Here is a 16,846-nt window from a genome sequence, read left to right on the forward strand (position 1 = left end):
ACATGGTTCGAGTCCTTATCCCTATATTCACAACCTCAACCTCAATATGTTAAATGTGGTTCGGATCTTTATCCCTACATTCACAATCTCCTCACAACAAGTTTTAGAACAAGTTGGAAACAAATCTTAAAAGAGGAAACAAATCTTTAGGTTGGGTATTTCTTTTCATCATAATCTTAAAAGAGGAAACAAATCTCTAATTTATAAAATATATCTTTAATGCTAAACAACATCCTAGAAATAAGACAATATCCTTTTTCAAATCTAAACAATATCATAAAAATTTGAAATTATAAATTTGAATTGTTTTCCAACAATCCTTCCCTCAATCAAAATTTAATTTCATCTTCAATCTTTTTGGATGCTTGCCACACTTCCGCTTTGCACAAAATCTGATATGTTTCCTAATCTATTCCACGAGTACTAAATGATAACACTTCTGAACTTGTATCGCCAATTACTTTCATTGGAACACACTACTTGACTATCACATCGTCAAGTAGACTTTCGACACAAAGACCCCACACAGATCCACCGTCAACTTCCTCAAGCTTCTTCAATACTCTTGGTCACTAGGTCACTAGGCTCTAATAATTCTTCTAACCTAGGGTGGTGACTCACTCTTTAGACCGATAATTCTTCTAATCATACTCTTAAAAGAGCAAACAAATTTTTAATTTATAAAATATATCTTTAATTCTAAACAATATCCTAAAAATAAGATAATATCTTTTTTTAAATCTAAATTATATTCTAGAGATTTAAAATTATAAATTTAAATTATTTCCTAACCGTTATGACAAGATTATAGATTGGCTATTTAGCCATGGATTGATTGCCAAGAAAATATTACTATTGAAGGAGAATTTAAAAAAAAATACTATGATTCCACATCTTAATCATAATATTTTAATTTAAATATTTTTTAATTTTTAATTTTTTTTTCTCTTCTACACGATTAAATCCAACCTTAACCTGCTAGCTTGTATATCGATGCATAGATTAAATTCACCTTTTTACCCTCAAATAAAATTAAAACTACCACTGTTATCCACTTTATTAATTTGTTTATTGGAAAGTACGAGAATTGAGTAAAGTCAACTGAATATTTACACTGATTTTTCTTCGCTCTCAAATTAACTCGTCAAATAAAGATAATTACATGCCTTAAAAGCAGTAACACAAAGTGCAACAAAACTCAGAGAAGAGCCAAGAGACTTTCACTGATAATGACATACCTTCCTTTCATCCATCCCAACACACACGCCCACTAGTCTTTGTTTTCCAACTTGAATATTGGAAGAAAAAAAACCCAAGAAAAAATAAAAATTAAATTAAAAGAAAATAATCAAGAAGAAAACAAATAATAATAAGAAATAATAAAAAATAACTGAAAGAATCTAGTTAAAGCAGACACAACTGTTTTTTTTCTTCCACCCTCTCTTTGATGTCACTGGTGCACATGTGTTTCCCTGCATTCTCAATCATGCAACTTGAGTGGTCCCCCTTTTCTTTAAAGTAAACACATCACGTGACTGTCTCAGTTTGATAGCAAAAGCCTACCACCACCAATGTGGCCTCACCACACCACATTATAATGTAATGTGATGACCCTCTTCTCATTTAACAACATTTCCCTTCATCAAATCATCGATTGCCTAATAAAAATTCTCACCCTCTCTCTACCCAACAGTACGTGATGACATTCATTACATTACAACTACAAGCAGTCACACAACATTTTTTTTTTCTTCTAATCACAAAACTTAATTGCACTTTAATAGGTATTTTGGTGTTATTTTCTAATCAAAATTAGGGTTTTACTTAATCTGTGTTGGCATTTGTGTTGGCATTTGATGAATTACACAGATTATCGAGATAAAACTCAAATTCTGATAAAAAAATAATAATACCAAAATCACCTATAAATGCATTCAAGTTTTGTACATATTTTTTTTCTCCTTTTCTCCTATTTTCAAAATTCTGCAATTTCTTTTTTAATATTGAAAGGAATCACAGATCATCTAAACTAGCATACACTAGGTGGTTGATATTTTTTTGAACAAGCTAGGTGGTTGATATGTTAATTTGATCATAGTCTATAAAGGGTGAGTGAGTGAGTCTTCAAATGGAGGGTTCAAATTCAAACTTCAAACATTGATAAGCTGTTCCTTTTCAGTGTGAGTTTCACATCGTGGTTTTGGTGATGGAGATGGTGGGGATTGGGATGGTGGTGACCCTGCAGCATTGTCCATCTTCTTTATGTTTTGTTGGTGATAAACTTGCCTAAGTCTCTCTATCTCCCTCTTCAGTGCTTCTTGATGTGCTGCATATGTATATATGTACGTGATTGCATTATTATTTGATGCTTTTAATTTATTATAACTAGTTAATGACAAGGCACATGCATGATTAGCACACAGATCAAAATATGCTTACATGCAAATCCTTTTCACTAAAATCAATATGAGTCAGTACAGCTTAATAATTGGCCTATTTCTTCTTCCTTATAAAGTAATGAAATTAATAATAGTAGTATGCTAACTTGCACCAAAAAAATCCAAACAGTGCAATCTATTTAATATCTTATATATGATCAAGAATATATATTTGACCAACTTCGAGGAGTGGCATGCTTAATGGTGCAATTGAAAGGTACAGATTAGATACATTAATTTGTGCTTTATTTATTATCTAAAAATTTTCGTGAATTTAACACTAAAAGCTTAAACCTACAAATTAACTCTTTATCATTCACTGGTGCATTCCATGAAACTGGCACTTATTAAGATAAAAACATTCCAGAAATAATTCAGATTACTTTCATATTTTAAGGGGAAAAAAACTAACCCCGTCATACTATAGTACCTTTTTTTCACTTTAAGAAGATACTAAACTAATTGATAATAATAATTTTAGAAAATCTACATCTTAATCACCATCAAGAGGTTCTTAGCCTTAATTTGAAGCTTTGAAACATTTAAATTAACTCTTAACTGATACTTACTCAACCGTTACTTTTAACATTTACAAAAAAAGCATTACTTAATGCTTTTTTATTTTTGGTGAATGGTAAATAAGAAATGCAATTAGCTTCTTAAACAAGAAAATTTATGTAGATAGATGATATAGTTTAATAAAAGATAACACGTAAAGCAAGTAGTACCATCTTTGAAAATCTTGTCTTGGGCCAGCGCTGCGATTCTTTGCTTCAAAGCACTATTGTCAACATTCAGAAGCAAACGTTGATGATCCAAAAATGCAACCCGTGGAGACAACACTGAAACTTCGGCCTTCATTGGTCAACATAATAAATAGGTTAATAAAACTAATTAATATTTGTCGATTAAAAAAAATAATGAATAGGTTAACGAAAGAAAAAACTATATTGATTACTATTTACTACTACACATCCAATTATAAGCATTGTATAAAACTGTATTAGAAAATGCACCTGTAATGAAGTCACACTTCGCTCAAGCTCAGATATGTATTGCAGTTTCCTCACTCTTGATCTTTGCGCAGATTGTCTATTTGCCAAGATTCTGGTTACGCAAAATGAGAATAAATAATTAACCAGATGAAATTAAAGGACAAAAAAAGATTAATTGTTTCACATCAATATTATGAAGAACATGCTTATAAACACTAAAAATAGTCACCCACTTTAATATTATTGAAAAAAGAAGGCATGAAACACATACTCACATACATTATTTGTTTATTTTGCTGCTTTTAATTAACACATTATCCATTTCCTTTTAGAATATGTTATTATCCAAAATTAAACTCATATGGACCAATGCAATGCAAGTTTACGAGGAAAAGCATGGAATTGGACATGAATGTTTAATTACCTTTTGACCCTCTTGGGGTCTGTGATTTTCTCACTAGAACATGTTGCATTTGCATTACTATTGTTTTTACTATCATCATTGTTGGGAAGTTGCGTGATTTCTTGTTTGCATTGGCTTTCATCCTCATCCTCCTCGGACTCATTCTTCACTTGCTTCTTCCCTTCCTCTTCCTTGTTGTTCATTTCCTTCTCATCATTGATGCTGTTGTGATCGGAAGGTGTAGAAGGGTTGGAAGAGGATAACGCGTTTTCCATCATGGTATTATTATTATTATTATTATTATTATTATTATTATTATTATTATTATTATTATTCCCTGAAGCCTCATCACTAAACATGGACATGAATTGTTCATCATCAAACCTCTCGAACTCGTTGTCGCCGCTACCGCCACCACCACCAACACTGCCACCTTTGCAATGATGGTGGTCCAGCAATGGTGCCTCCAAGAAGGTGATGGAGTCGCTCACCGACCGCCGGTGGGCCCCACGTCTCGCCGCGGAGAATTCAAGAAACTCATCCACCCATGAAGGGTTTTGGTTAGGTGACATGGTTTTGAGGGAAGGCATCTTTTGGTGAGGAGAAGAGAAGTCTGGCCAATTGGGTGTCATGTTTGGAATTTTTGGTGGCAATTGAGCCATTTTTTGGGTCACACCAATCAATCAACACAACTCTCAGACAAGAAGATGAAAAGATGAATGAAGAAGAACAAGAATGAAAGAGAGAACTATATATATAAACCAACAAACACAAAACTTACATGTGTTTTATGATTATCTATGCATATATATATATATATATATACATGTAATGTCTGTGTGTATATATATATATATATGCACATCAAATCAAATACTCCAAAAATGATAGAGGAAACAAAATGAGCCTCTAAGGCTCTAGAACAACCCTTATATAAATATGTTCAGAAACCACAGGGAATGTTATAGAGGGAACAAGGCCACAAGAAGAGAAGAACAAGATAAAATCACACAATGATGATGTCAACTTCTTTTTTTTTTCTTTTTTTTAAAATGTGAATAATAATAATAATAATAATAATAATAATAATAATAATAATAATTATTTTGTTTTAGGGTTTAAAATCCCAATAAATCTCTGGGGTATCTGCATCTATGTGTTTGTGCAGTGGGGCCACATGGAGGAGAGAGAGAGAGATTGGACAGCTATGAACAGCTGGGAGGAGAGAAAGGGTTGGGTCTCCTCAACTCAACGGCATTACTGGAAAGTCGCCAGTGAGTTTTTTAATTATAAAATAACTAGTGGGAATCAGCCACCACGTGCCCTTGTGACCGTCCCTTTAGTAGGGTGCCCCTTATAATAATAGTCTCATCATTTTTATACTTTACCTTTGTCTTCTTCCTTCTTACTATTACCATATTATATACCCACCTTTACTCTAATTTTAATGGTTTCTTCATGTTGATCTGCCTAATAATTACCATTAAAATATTCTTGGTTCGTGTGATATTAAATTTAATGTTTTTGTTTCCTTATATAAGATTTCGAATATTATGTAAGAAAAAATATAATTAAAAAAATTACTAAAAATATTTAATTAGATTTTTTTTAAAAAAAATCATCATTAATAATTATTTCATATTAATATTGTGGAAAAAAATATGTCTAGTAATTTCTTTTTTTCTTATTGTCAATTTGGTGCATTGCATTGCAAGATTAACACGTTCAGTTAATTATTGCCCTTAGCTTCTAGAGAGGATTGGTTTTGTTAACTAATTAAATTGTTTGGTCAATTATTACTCTTGCAATAATTAGGCACGGTAATTAAAATAATGAGAGTTGGAGTCAAACTCGTAACTAACCGGTTTAAATAAGCTTGAAGTGAAAATAATGCGGCTAAAGATGAAAACGAAATTAGGTAATTGGTTTGAATGAATGGTGTCGACGTAATGTGCAAAATTAATAATGTCTCTAGGATAATTCGGGGTGGTTAATGATAAATCGAAAATAAAAACCTAAGTTTCACGTGAAAAGATAATACTAAGATAAATTGAGTACATCCCTTATTTTACAAGTTGACCAAATTTTGTAATTAAAATAAACACATTTTCTATATTATAAAATGATATCAAAATATGTTCTATATCTATTAATGAATCACTTATCGTATTACTATTCATGCATTGATCGAGCTCAAAAGTGCTAAGCGTGTGAGAAAGTGTACTTATAAAAGCTTAAGTTTCACGTCGACATACAGTTCCATAATCACATTTTAAGACTAGGTGAAATAATATATATGGGTTGGAATATTTTATCTAAGAACAAATAACACTTATGATCTTAATTAAACTAAAAAAAAAGGATCATCACGTGCTTAAGAAAACATTTAAGGATGGATGGAGTTATGCATGGGGTACGAGGGGTGCTATTAATAATTTAATTAATTAATTGTGATTATTGTTTAGTGAAATTAGAAATAAAAATATCTAGGTGAAGTAATTGAGATAGTTAGAAATTGTGTGGACTGGTGGAATTTGGGACCTGAGCCATGAAGAGGAAAAAAAAAAGATGTTATTTGTAAAGGATCATTTTATATATCCGCCCATGTGAATTGTTTGCACGCACTATATATGCTTTCTTTGCTTTGTCCACAAACCATTCCCACATGTAGGGTATATGCTTCTCTCTCTGTGGGGATGCTTATCTCTGCGTGCCTATGTGCTTCTAGGTTCCTTCTTTCTTCCATGATCTTATCTTAAGTGGAACTCATGTTTTCATTTTTATTTTTTCTAATGAAGAAAATATGTGACAAAGCTTCAAATCATGATTATGGAAGGTGCCTGCTGAGATATAAAATTGCCACATTCTAAATCAAACAAGTGCTTGCCAATGGAGCATCTTCACGGATGGATTTTATACTGATTAATAGCATCCATGTGTGTGGGGTCTTGTCTTCTCCTCCGACATAGAAAATAATATTGTTGGAATAGTGATGTGCATTACAAGTTGACTAGCTCAGTAAGATCAAACTGTATCCATATATAAATCTATACAGATTTTCATTTCATTTCTTAATTTCATTTATATCACCGTAGTCCCTCGTTGAGGCAAACTATATATATGCCTACATAGTTTATGTTTCTTACATATCGAACTTAGAGGTGATAAAATAGATTAAGTTTATCAAACTAGATCGACTTGGATTGAAAAACTATTGGTCCAAATAAAATTAAATGTATTTGGATGAGGCCGTTGGATCATACTAGACTTAAAACATATAAACTTAAAGACTATTTTTTTTTTGTCTGAGTGAGAAATCTATACGAGTTTGATAACAAGTCAGAATAGATCTCATGATTCAAACAACGTTTATAGAAGTATTTACAGATTATTCACCAATAAAATTTTCACATCAATAATAAAAATCAAATTCACATTCATTTTAAAATTTAAGTATGTTTCTTATCGACTAGATCAACCGTTGTTAGTTATATTGCAGATAAATTATTTAGTATGAGATTGTTTCTATTTAATCAATAATTTATAATTTGAGTCTTAATTAAGTATTTACCTAGTTATATTATTACATGTTTGAAAGAAATTTTTATTATTTCAAACAAAATTATATATATATATATATGTTATTTCTTCTAAAAAATATGTTTTTTTGGTTATAAAATATGTCATAATATATATGTTGTAAATTTCAACTGCCTACAATCGGCCTATCTAAAAGGACCATTACGTACACACATAAACCCAATAAAATAAAATAAAAATTCAAAAGACCAAGCGTAAACCCCTTTTACTTATAGCATAATTGTGTTCAACAGTGTTTTTAACATGAGTGAGTTCATTAAAACAAAATACAAGTGTTGCTTAAATTTAATGCTCCCATGTGTCCAGTACTTGTACATATATATTTGAGGGATTGCTTATGATTATTATTATTACCATTATTTTTTAGAAATGAACTAGTAGGTATCTTGGTGTATTGCACAAGCATAGAATAATAATTTAGTTGGTAAAAAAAAGAATATTTTTGTTGATAGTAGAATATTTTAACCACTAAAGTTAATTTAACGGTTACTTAAACCTAAAACAAATTTTAGGAAAATAACTTTTAAAATTAATAAAATATTTCATTAAAATCGTTACAATTTTATTTACACTATCTTTAAAATCTTTTAAAATTTATGAAAAATGAAAAAATCATAGCCTCATATATAGTTAGTAATTTTCCTTTTTTTAGTTTTTACCTCAAAACTTACTTTAACGTTAAAATTAAAATATTTTTTAGAACTAAATTTAAATTGATTTTTTACCTTTATAATTTTTTTTACTAAAGCTATTTTTAATTTTAGGTTGTTTTTATTCTTGAATCATTAAATTTGGAAAAAAGAAGTATGACTAAAATATCTTAAAATTAGATTATTTAGAAAGTTTTTGTTTTATTTTATGTTTTCATTGATTTTTTCAACAACAAAAAAAGCTCCCTTTATATTTAGAGCTTTTATGAAAATACATTTTCTCTCTTCAAAGAGAAGAGAAGCACAAAAAAAATGAGTCAAACATTATTATAATATGAAGGAATGCTAAAAACAGATTCCATCAAACAATTTATTTTTAATTAGTTAAAATTTATTAAAAATTATAAAATTAGAAGAGATGTTTATTAAATATGATACTTGGCCTATATTTTTATCATTTTTAATAAGTTTTAACTAATAAGAGAGATTGTGTTAAAAAAATGTGTGTGAAAGAGTGTTTTCTTGAAAAAAAAATTAATAAAAATTATATTTAAAAATATAATAGTAATTATGTAATGTGAAAAATAGTAAAAAAAAAATAGTATTTTTATATTTAAAAATAGTAGATTTTGAAAGAATAAAAATATCAAAATTGATTTTTTTAAAGTTTTTAAATTTTAACATTTTTAAAAGAAATACTCATGTAAAATATACATAGAGATTATTATTATTTAACTATTTATTATGGTTATTTTAGATATGCAATACACGTACAATAATTCATAAATTTTATATAACATTATTTTTTGTGTTTATTTCTCTCTTTCATTATAATATATAATAAATTATATAAAAAAAAGAGATAAACACACATAAATATTTGAATTATTGTATAAATAACATTTCTCATTACCAAAACATATACGTTGATAACAGTACAAGAATCTCAACTGCTTCAGATGAGAAGAATCTTGGCTACTATTTCTAAGATAAAGTCCAAATATATACGTCTTTTCCGCCAATTATTCTATAGTCATCATTAAGCCAGCTTGTCAATGTCACCCATTATAAGTCGATCAGTTGAACAATTAGGAGAGAAAAACATGCTTACAGCTTTAAAATATTGAATTTTAGAACTCAAATTGCTATTTATTTAATTTCTAATTTAGGTTCCATTTTTCTTTTGGCTGGTTTGGTAATACACTTGAAACTTAAAGCCCTTTCTGACTCATGATAGCAATTACTTAAAAAGGTAATAGCCAGAGGAGTTGGCAAATTAGTATGCAGGCTTTGCCTAGTCTTTTGGAGGTGCATGCATGAGAAATTATTGGATGGTCTAAAGTATCTAGACTATTAGGTGTTTGTAGTCCTAGTTAATTTTCAGCAGATGTGATGTCAAGTTTTTTAATTTATCAGAAAGTTAATAAAATTCAACTACACATCATTTAAAAATCAAACTAATTAACTAGAACCATAGATAAGTAGTACTAGTTCTAGACCATCGATCCAATTATTTTTGTAGTATTCTCAAATTATATATCCAATAATTTATCTGCATGAAGAGTCCTTTGTTAAGAAACTCGCTTCTTGTATATATAGGAGGAATGTTTTTGAAACTTTCGTTTGCATGTACAATTTGAAATACCAAACTTCTACATCAATTAAACTTCGTGGATTCGATCTGCTGTTAACAAAATTTAACAAAAGTAACAATTAAATTTGTCGATAAAAAAAGTTGAAACTTCCTGAATTGATGACAAGACCTATATCTAACATTCAAATGTGTCACATATAAACTATATAGTATATTTTGCCTTTTAAAACCTTAAGTAGTCCATGACCTACACGTAACACATCTTAATTTAAGGCCATGCAGAGAAAATGAAGAGTTAAATAAAAAGCCTTGCCTTGTTAAAACTCAAGCATGAAGGACATGAACACAAGATGGCACTTATGTGTCTGAAACGCCTCTTAAAGAACAGAAAATATGATTTTGTTATGATAAATATGAATTCAAATTCCCGTTCTCCATTTGCTTTGAGAAAAAGCCATGATGACAATTACCATATTAACCTACACTATCTTCAATCTTCTTATCTTGTGTAACACATGGATAAGTGCAAGTGAATGTCCTCCAATCCACAAGAATAATTCATCCAACCTAGAAGCCATGAAGGTGAGGTTTGATAGATGGCTTAAACAAAATGGTTGAAATTACGAAGATAAAGAAGAATGGGAGATCCGTTTTGTCATTTACCAAGCAAATGTTGAGTACATAGGGTGCAAAAAGTCTCAAGAGAATTCCTACAATCTCAGACAACAAATTTGCAGATCTTACTAATGAAGAGTTTGTAAGTACTTATCTGGGTTTTGGAACTAGGTTGATTCCACACACAGGATTCATGTATCATGAACATGGGAATCTTCCAGAAAGCAAGGATTGGAGGAAGGAAGGAGCAGTAACTGACATCAAGGATCAAGGCAATTGTGGTAAAGTTTCTTGAAATAAAAAGTGCATGTTTTAGGGGTGCCAAAGTGTGTTCTCTCAATTTCACAAATTATGCAGTTCAGCTATGTTATACACTAGACAATTTTTTTTCCTTTAATAATTTCTCGTGTGAATCTTCAACATGGTCACCATTGATTTTGGAGCCTGAACAAGTAAATTAGATCCTTTAAAAAAGCAAAGCAAACTAAAGTGTCATTGCTGATAAACTCAGTTTTTTTCACAAGTAGCATAGCACATGGTTTTCTCCTGAAATTTCACATAACTTAAGGAACATTCTTACAAATTACAATACCATTAACTTCAGAGATATAAGGTTGGTTGACTAGTTAAGAAAGAAGGAAAGGGGGAAAAGGTTGCAGGTTCAATCCTTCTACTAACAAAAACTAACAAACTAATAATTAATATTTGCTGATAGAAAAAAAAATACCATTAAATTCTTCAAGTTATGTCTTCATGCAAGCAATTTTTGGGCATTCTCAGCAGTGACTGCTGTGGAAGGAATCAACAAAATAAAATCAGGGAAGTTGGTTTCTCTCTTTGAGCAAGAACTCGTAGACTGTGATGTTGAAGATGAAAACTGTTGAAATTGCTATAAATTTATAGAATATTCTTAAATATAATATGTATGAAAATAGTAGAATATCCTAGAACTATAGTGTGTATGAATATGGTAGAACAATCTAGAACTATAATGTGTATGAATATGGTAGAACAATCTAGAACTATAAGTGTATGTATAAGATAGAAGAATCTAGAACTATTATGATACTAATCTATCATGAAAACTCTAGAAAGACCTAAAGTAATGTAGAAACATTCATCACCATTGAGAGGTTGGTGACTTGAGCCTATAAATAGGCAATTGGTATGTTGTAATTGATAATCCAAGAAATCAATGACATAGCCTTCTTTCTAAAACAATTCTCTAAAACTATCAACTATTAACTATCATCTAATAAACTACCAACAGTGATATCGGAGCTACGTTCGGTCATACATTGGGCGTAGTTATATTACCTACCTACCATTCCAAAATCCTCCAACTACTTCAAAAATTTCCTTTGTACTACTAACCCACTCTAATAATATTTTTCTAAGCTATGGCTAACACTACTCAATCGTCAACTATTTCTGTCCCTATCTTCAATGGTGAAAATTATGATTTCTGGCATGTTAAAATGGAAACATATTTTTCATCTCAAGATTTATGGGATATAGTAGAAGAAGGCTTCACCATTCCCGCGGATACTTAAGCTCTTAATGCATCTCAAGAAAAAGAGTTGAAGAAAAATAAACAGAAAAATTCAAAGGCGTTGTTCACCTTGCAACAAGGGGTGACTGATCCAATTTTCCCAAGAATTATGGGAGCTAAGACTGCCAAAGAAGCGTGGAACACATTGCAGGAGGAGTTTCAAGGAAGTGTTAAGGTACGTGCCGTTAAATTTCAATCTCTAAGAAGAGATTTTGAACTATTGAAGATGAAGGAGTCTGAGACAGTTAAAGATTATTATTCTAAAGTTAAAGAAATAGTTAATCAAATGAGAGTTTTTGGGGAAGATATTCTTGACAAGAAAATTGTTGAGAAAATTCTAATTACTATGCCCCAAAAGTTTGACCCAATCGTGACAACAATTGAGGAAACCAAAGATCTGTCCACTCTATCAGAGACAGAACTTGTGGGCTCTCTTGAAGCATATGAGCAAAGACTGTATAGGCATAAAAAAGATACAATTGAAAATGTCTTCCAGTCAAAGTTTAAATTTCAGCCCCAAAACAAAGAAAATAGAGGAAAGAAAAATTATGGAGAAACTTCCAGAAGAAGAAAAGGTTCTAGGAATTTCCTTAAGAACAAAACAGATAAAAATCCTCCATGAAATATATGCAAAAGGCAAGGCCACGCAGAGAAAAATTGTTGGTTCCGTAATATGCCACAATGCAACCATTACAAGAAGTTTGGGGACATAGAGAAAAATTGTCGCAACAAAAATAGGATACAAGCTAATATCACAGAGGAGCATGATTAAGAACAATGTATGTTCTATGCCACTCAAGACTCAATAAAAGAAAAGGGAGGAAACTGGTACTTGGATAGTGGATGTAGCAATCACATGGCCAAGGATGAGACTATTTTCAAAAGTATTGATGAATCTGTCAAAGTCAAAGTTCTACTGGGAAATGGAAGTGTGGTTGAATCAAAAGGCAAAGGCACTGTCATGGTGGAGACAGATAAAGGTACGCGACTCATCCATGATGTCTTACTAGTTCCCAGCCTAAAAGAAAATCTTCTAAGCATTGGCCAAATGATGGAGAGAGGCTACACACTCCACTTTGAAGAAGGTGTATGCAAAATCTTAGACAACAAAAATAAAAGGTCTGAGATAGCCCAAGTAAAGATGAATAAGAGCAATAGAAGCTTCCCTCTAAATTTAAAATATGCAACAAACATTTCCATGAAGGTACAAGTTGATGATTCATGGCTATGGCATCGAAGATTTGGCCACTTCAACACACATGCCTTGAAGTTGTTACATGAGAAGAACATGATGAGAGATCTTCCAAGCATAAAGGAGAACAATGAAGTCTGTGAAGGATGTCTCCTTGGTAAGCAACACCGATTTCCTTTCTCAACAAGCGGAGCATGGAGAGCGAAAGATCTATTAGAGCTGATACATACGAACGTTTGTGGACCAATGAGGACGCCATCACATGGGAACAACAGGTACTTCATACTCTTCATTGATGACTTTTCTAGAATGACATGGGTATATTTTCTAAAAGAAAAATCAGAAGTCTTTGGAGTATTCAAAAAGTTCAAGGCCCTTGCTAAAAATCAAAGTGGAAAACGAATAAAAGTACTAATAAGTGATTGCGGCAAAGAGTACACCACTCGCGAGTTTGAAAGATTTTGTGAGGATGAAGGCATTGAGCAACAACTTACAGTCGCATATTCTCCTCAACAAAACGAAGTGTTCGAGAAAAAGAATCGCACAGTTATGGAAATGGCTAGATCGATGCTCAAGGAGAAGGGACTACCTAACACATTATGGGCTGAAGCAGTCTACACTGTTGTTTACATACTCAACAGATATCCAACTAAGTCTGTAAAAGACAAGCCTCCAATTGAAGCTTGGAGCGGGAAGAAGCCATCAGCAAAGCACCTAAGGGTCTTTGGATCTATATGCTACATTCATATTCCGAACATGAAGAGGCACGAGCTTGAAGACAAGACTATACGAGGTATCTTCCTTGGGTATAGCAATATCTCTAAGGGCTACTGTGTCTACAACTTGCAAGCTAAGAAACTCGTCATCAGTCGAGATGTTGAAGTTGATGAGTACGCTTCTTGGAATTGGGATGAAGAAAAAGTGGAGAAGAATGTTCTTATACCCACTCAACTACCTCAAGAAGAAGCTGAGGAAGAAGACCCAGGTGAACTACCTTCACCTCCACCACAACAACAAGATCAAGAACTATCATCACCAGAGTCTACTCCAAGACGAATAAGATCTTTGGTGGACATATATGAAACTTGTAACTTGGCTATACTTGAACCTGGAATCTTTGAAGAAGCGTCAAAGCAGGAAGTATGGGTCAAGGCAATGGAAGAAGAGATACAGATGATCGAGAAAAACAACACATGGAAGTTAGTAAATCGTCCCCATGGAAAATATATCATTGGGGTTAAGTGGGTATATAAGACAAAGCTCAACCCTGATGGCACCATACAGAAACACAAGGCGAGGCTAGTAGCTAAGGGTTACTCACAGCAACCCGGAATTGACTACAATGAGACATTTACACCAGTAGCTCGTCTTGATACCATAAGAGCTCTAATAGCTCTTGTGTCACAAAAAGGATGGAGTATCCATCAACTAGATGTCAAATCCGCCTTCCTTAACGGCGTACTTGAAGAAGAGATCTATGTGGAGCAGCCATAAGAATTCGTGTCTGAAGGCAAAGAAAGCAAAGTGTTAAGACTAAGAAAAACACTCTACGGATTGAAGCAAGCACCTCGAGCATGGTATAGCAGAATCGATCAGTATTTCATGGATCAAGGATTCAGGAGGAGCAAGAGTGAGCCTACACTTTACATCAAGTCTCAAGGTCAGAACACTCTCTTACTCTCTCTATATGTAGATGATCTTATCTACACGGGAAACAATACTAAGATGATGATGGAGTTTAAAGAAGACATGATGAAGACCTTTGAGATGACCGACCTTGGTTTGATGAGTTACTTCCTTGGCATAGAGGTAAGTCAGAGAAATGAAGGGATATTCATCTCGCAAAAGAAATACATAGAAGGCTTACTTAAGAAATTCAAGATGTATGGTTGCAAACCTGTTGCTACTCCACTCATAACAAATAAGAAACTACAGAAGAATGATGGAGCACCAGAAGCTGATGCATCCAAATACCGAAGTCTAATTGGAAGCCTCCTATATTTGACAGCTACACGGCCTGACATAATGTATGCTACAAGTCTTCTATCAAGATTCATGCAAAGCCCAAGTCAAATACACTTTGGAGAAGGAAAAAGAATTTTGAGGTATCTACAAGGAACAAAAGAGTTCGGTATATGATATACTACCGAAACCAACTCAGAATTACTTGGCTGCACCGACAGTGATTGGGCAGGTTCGGCAGATGACATGAAGAGTACCTCTGGCTATGCTTTCTCACTAGGATCGGGAATGTTCTCTTGGGCATCAAAGAAGCAAGCTACAGTAGCACAATCAACAGCATAAGCAGAGTACGTGGCAGCTGCTGAAGCAACAAGTCAAGCTATATGGCTTCGTAGGATACTTGAAGACATGGGAGAAAAAAAGATGAGCCTACTAAAATCAATTGCGACAACAAATCAGCAATTGCAATGGCGAAGAATCCAGTTCATCACAGCAGAACAAAACACATAGCAATCAAGTATCACTTTATCAGAGAAGCTGAAGCAACTAAAGAGATCAAACTCGACTACTGCAGAAAAGAAGATCAAATTGCAGACATATTCACGAAGGCGTTGCCGAGACCAAGATTTGAAGAATTACGAACTATGCTCGAAGTCACAGAAATTTGCATCAATGAGGAGTGTTGAAATTGCTACAAATTTCTAGAATATTCTTAAATATAATATGTATGAAAATAGTAGAATATCCTAGAACTATAGTGTGTATGAATATGGTAGAACAATCTAGAACTATAATGTGTATGAATATGGTAGAACAATCTAGAACTATAAGTGTATGTATAAGATAGAAGAATCTAGAACTATTATGATACTAATCTATCATGAAAACTCTAGAAAGACCTGAAGTAATGTAGAAACATTCACCACCATTGAGAGGTTGGTGACTTGAGCCTATAAATAGGCAATTGGTATGTTGTAATTGATAATCCAAGAAATCAATGACATAGCCTTCTTTCTAAAATAATTCTCTAAAACTATCAACTATCATCTAATCAACTACCAACAAAAACCAAGGCTGTGAAGGTGGCTTAATGGACACAGCATTTGCATTCATAAAAAAGAATGGTGGCTTAACCACTTCCAAAGACTACCCTTGTGAAGGGGTAGATGGCTCATGCAACAAGGAAAAAGCTTTACATCATGCAGTCAATATAAGTGGGTATGAAAGAGCACCTTCTAAAGATGAGGCAATGCTTAAAGTTACAGCTGCTAATCAACCTGTCTCAGTTGCAATTGATGTTGGAGGCTATGCATTTCAGCTTTATTCACAAGGTGTTTTCTCTGGTGTTTGTGGAAAGAAACTCAATCATGGTGTGACTATAGTAGGGTACGACAAAGGAACTTTTGATAAGTATCGGACTGTCAAGAACTCATGGGGTGCTGACTGGGGTGAATCTGGTTACATTAGAATGAAACGTGATGCTTTTGATAAAGCTGGTACTTGTGGCATTGCCATGAAAGCTAGTTACCCCCTCAAGGATTAATAAGTAGTGCAGTGCTGTGGTTGTAGAATTAAAATTGTCACTTAAAGAAATTCATGTACACTGCAATTTCATGAGAGGTTCAAGTATGGCATTGCTACAATCAGATTCAAACATTAGAAAATATTATATGGGCAACAAATTAGGGGCAAAAGGAAAAAAATGTTTAGTATAAAAGAGAGATAAAATAGATCAGTTGCTTTTTTTTTAATCAGTAACAAAAGAGTTGTTTAGTTTTATATGAAGTAAATATGTACTAAAAGAATAATTAGTAAAACATAATCATTGAATTGTCTTTTTTCTCC

The 16,846-nt window shown here is 32.5% G+C and overlaps 1 protein-coding gene and 1 pseudogene across 2 annotated transcripts; one reads left to right on the top strand and one right to left on the bottom strand.

Annotated features, from left to right (window-relative positions):
- Positions 1–1,149: 1,149 nt before the first annotated feature.
- On the bottom strand, positions 1,150–4,690 carry LOC114417147 (basic leucine zipper 61-like). Of its 2 annotated transcripts, XM_028382252.1 has the most exons (5): positions 4,172–4,654; positions 3,858–4,144; positions 3,455–3,545; positions 3,167–3,293; positions 1,150–2,326 (listed from the first exon to the last, which is right to left on the bottom strand). In XM_028382252.1, exons 1-5 carry the CDS (start codon positions 4,496–4,498, stop codon positions 2,151–2,153), a joined length of 1,008 nt encoding a protein of 335 aa, XP_028238053.1. In that variant the 5' UTR covers positions 4,499–4,654; the 3' UTR covers positions 1,150–2,150. The 2 variants fall into 2 exon arrangements, with proteins under 2 accessions (XP_028238053.1, XP_028238051.1); XM_028382250.1 differs by having other exon boundaries at positions 3,858–4,690.
- Positions 4,691–10,128: 5,438 nt separating this feature from the next.
- Positions 10,129–16,544, top strand: LOC114416346 (annotated as a pseudogene).
- Positions 16,545–16,846: the final 302 nt, after the last annotated feature.

The sequence above is a fragment of the Glycine soja genome, chromosome 6 (assembly GCF_004193775.1).
Source record: "Glycine soja cultivar W05 chromosome 6, ASM419377v2, whole genome shotgun sequence".
Taxonomy (NCBI): domain Eukaryota; kingdom Viridiplantae; phylum Streptophyta; class Magnoliopsida; order Fabales; family Fabaceae; genus Glycine; species Glycine soja.

What these genes read in the sequence shown, in the direction of transcription:
- LOC114417147 (XM_028382250.1), bottom strand. Translation starts at nt 4,498, where the DNA reads ATGGCTCAATTGCCACCAAAAATTCCAAACATGACACCCAATTGGCCA. An exon ending in GACCCCAAGAGGGTCAAAAG is followed by an intron (nt 3,546 to 3,857) that starts GTAATTAAACAT and finishes TTGCGTAACCAG; the next exon opens with AATCTTGGCAAATAGACAAT. An exon ending in GAAGTGTGACTTCATTACAG is followed by an intron (nt 3,294 to 3,454) that starts GTGCATTTTCTA and finishes TGACCAATGAAG; the next exon opens with GCCGAAGTTTCAGTGTTGTC.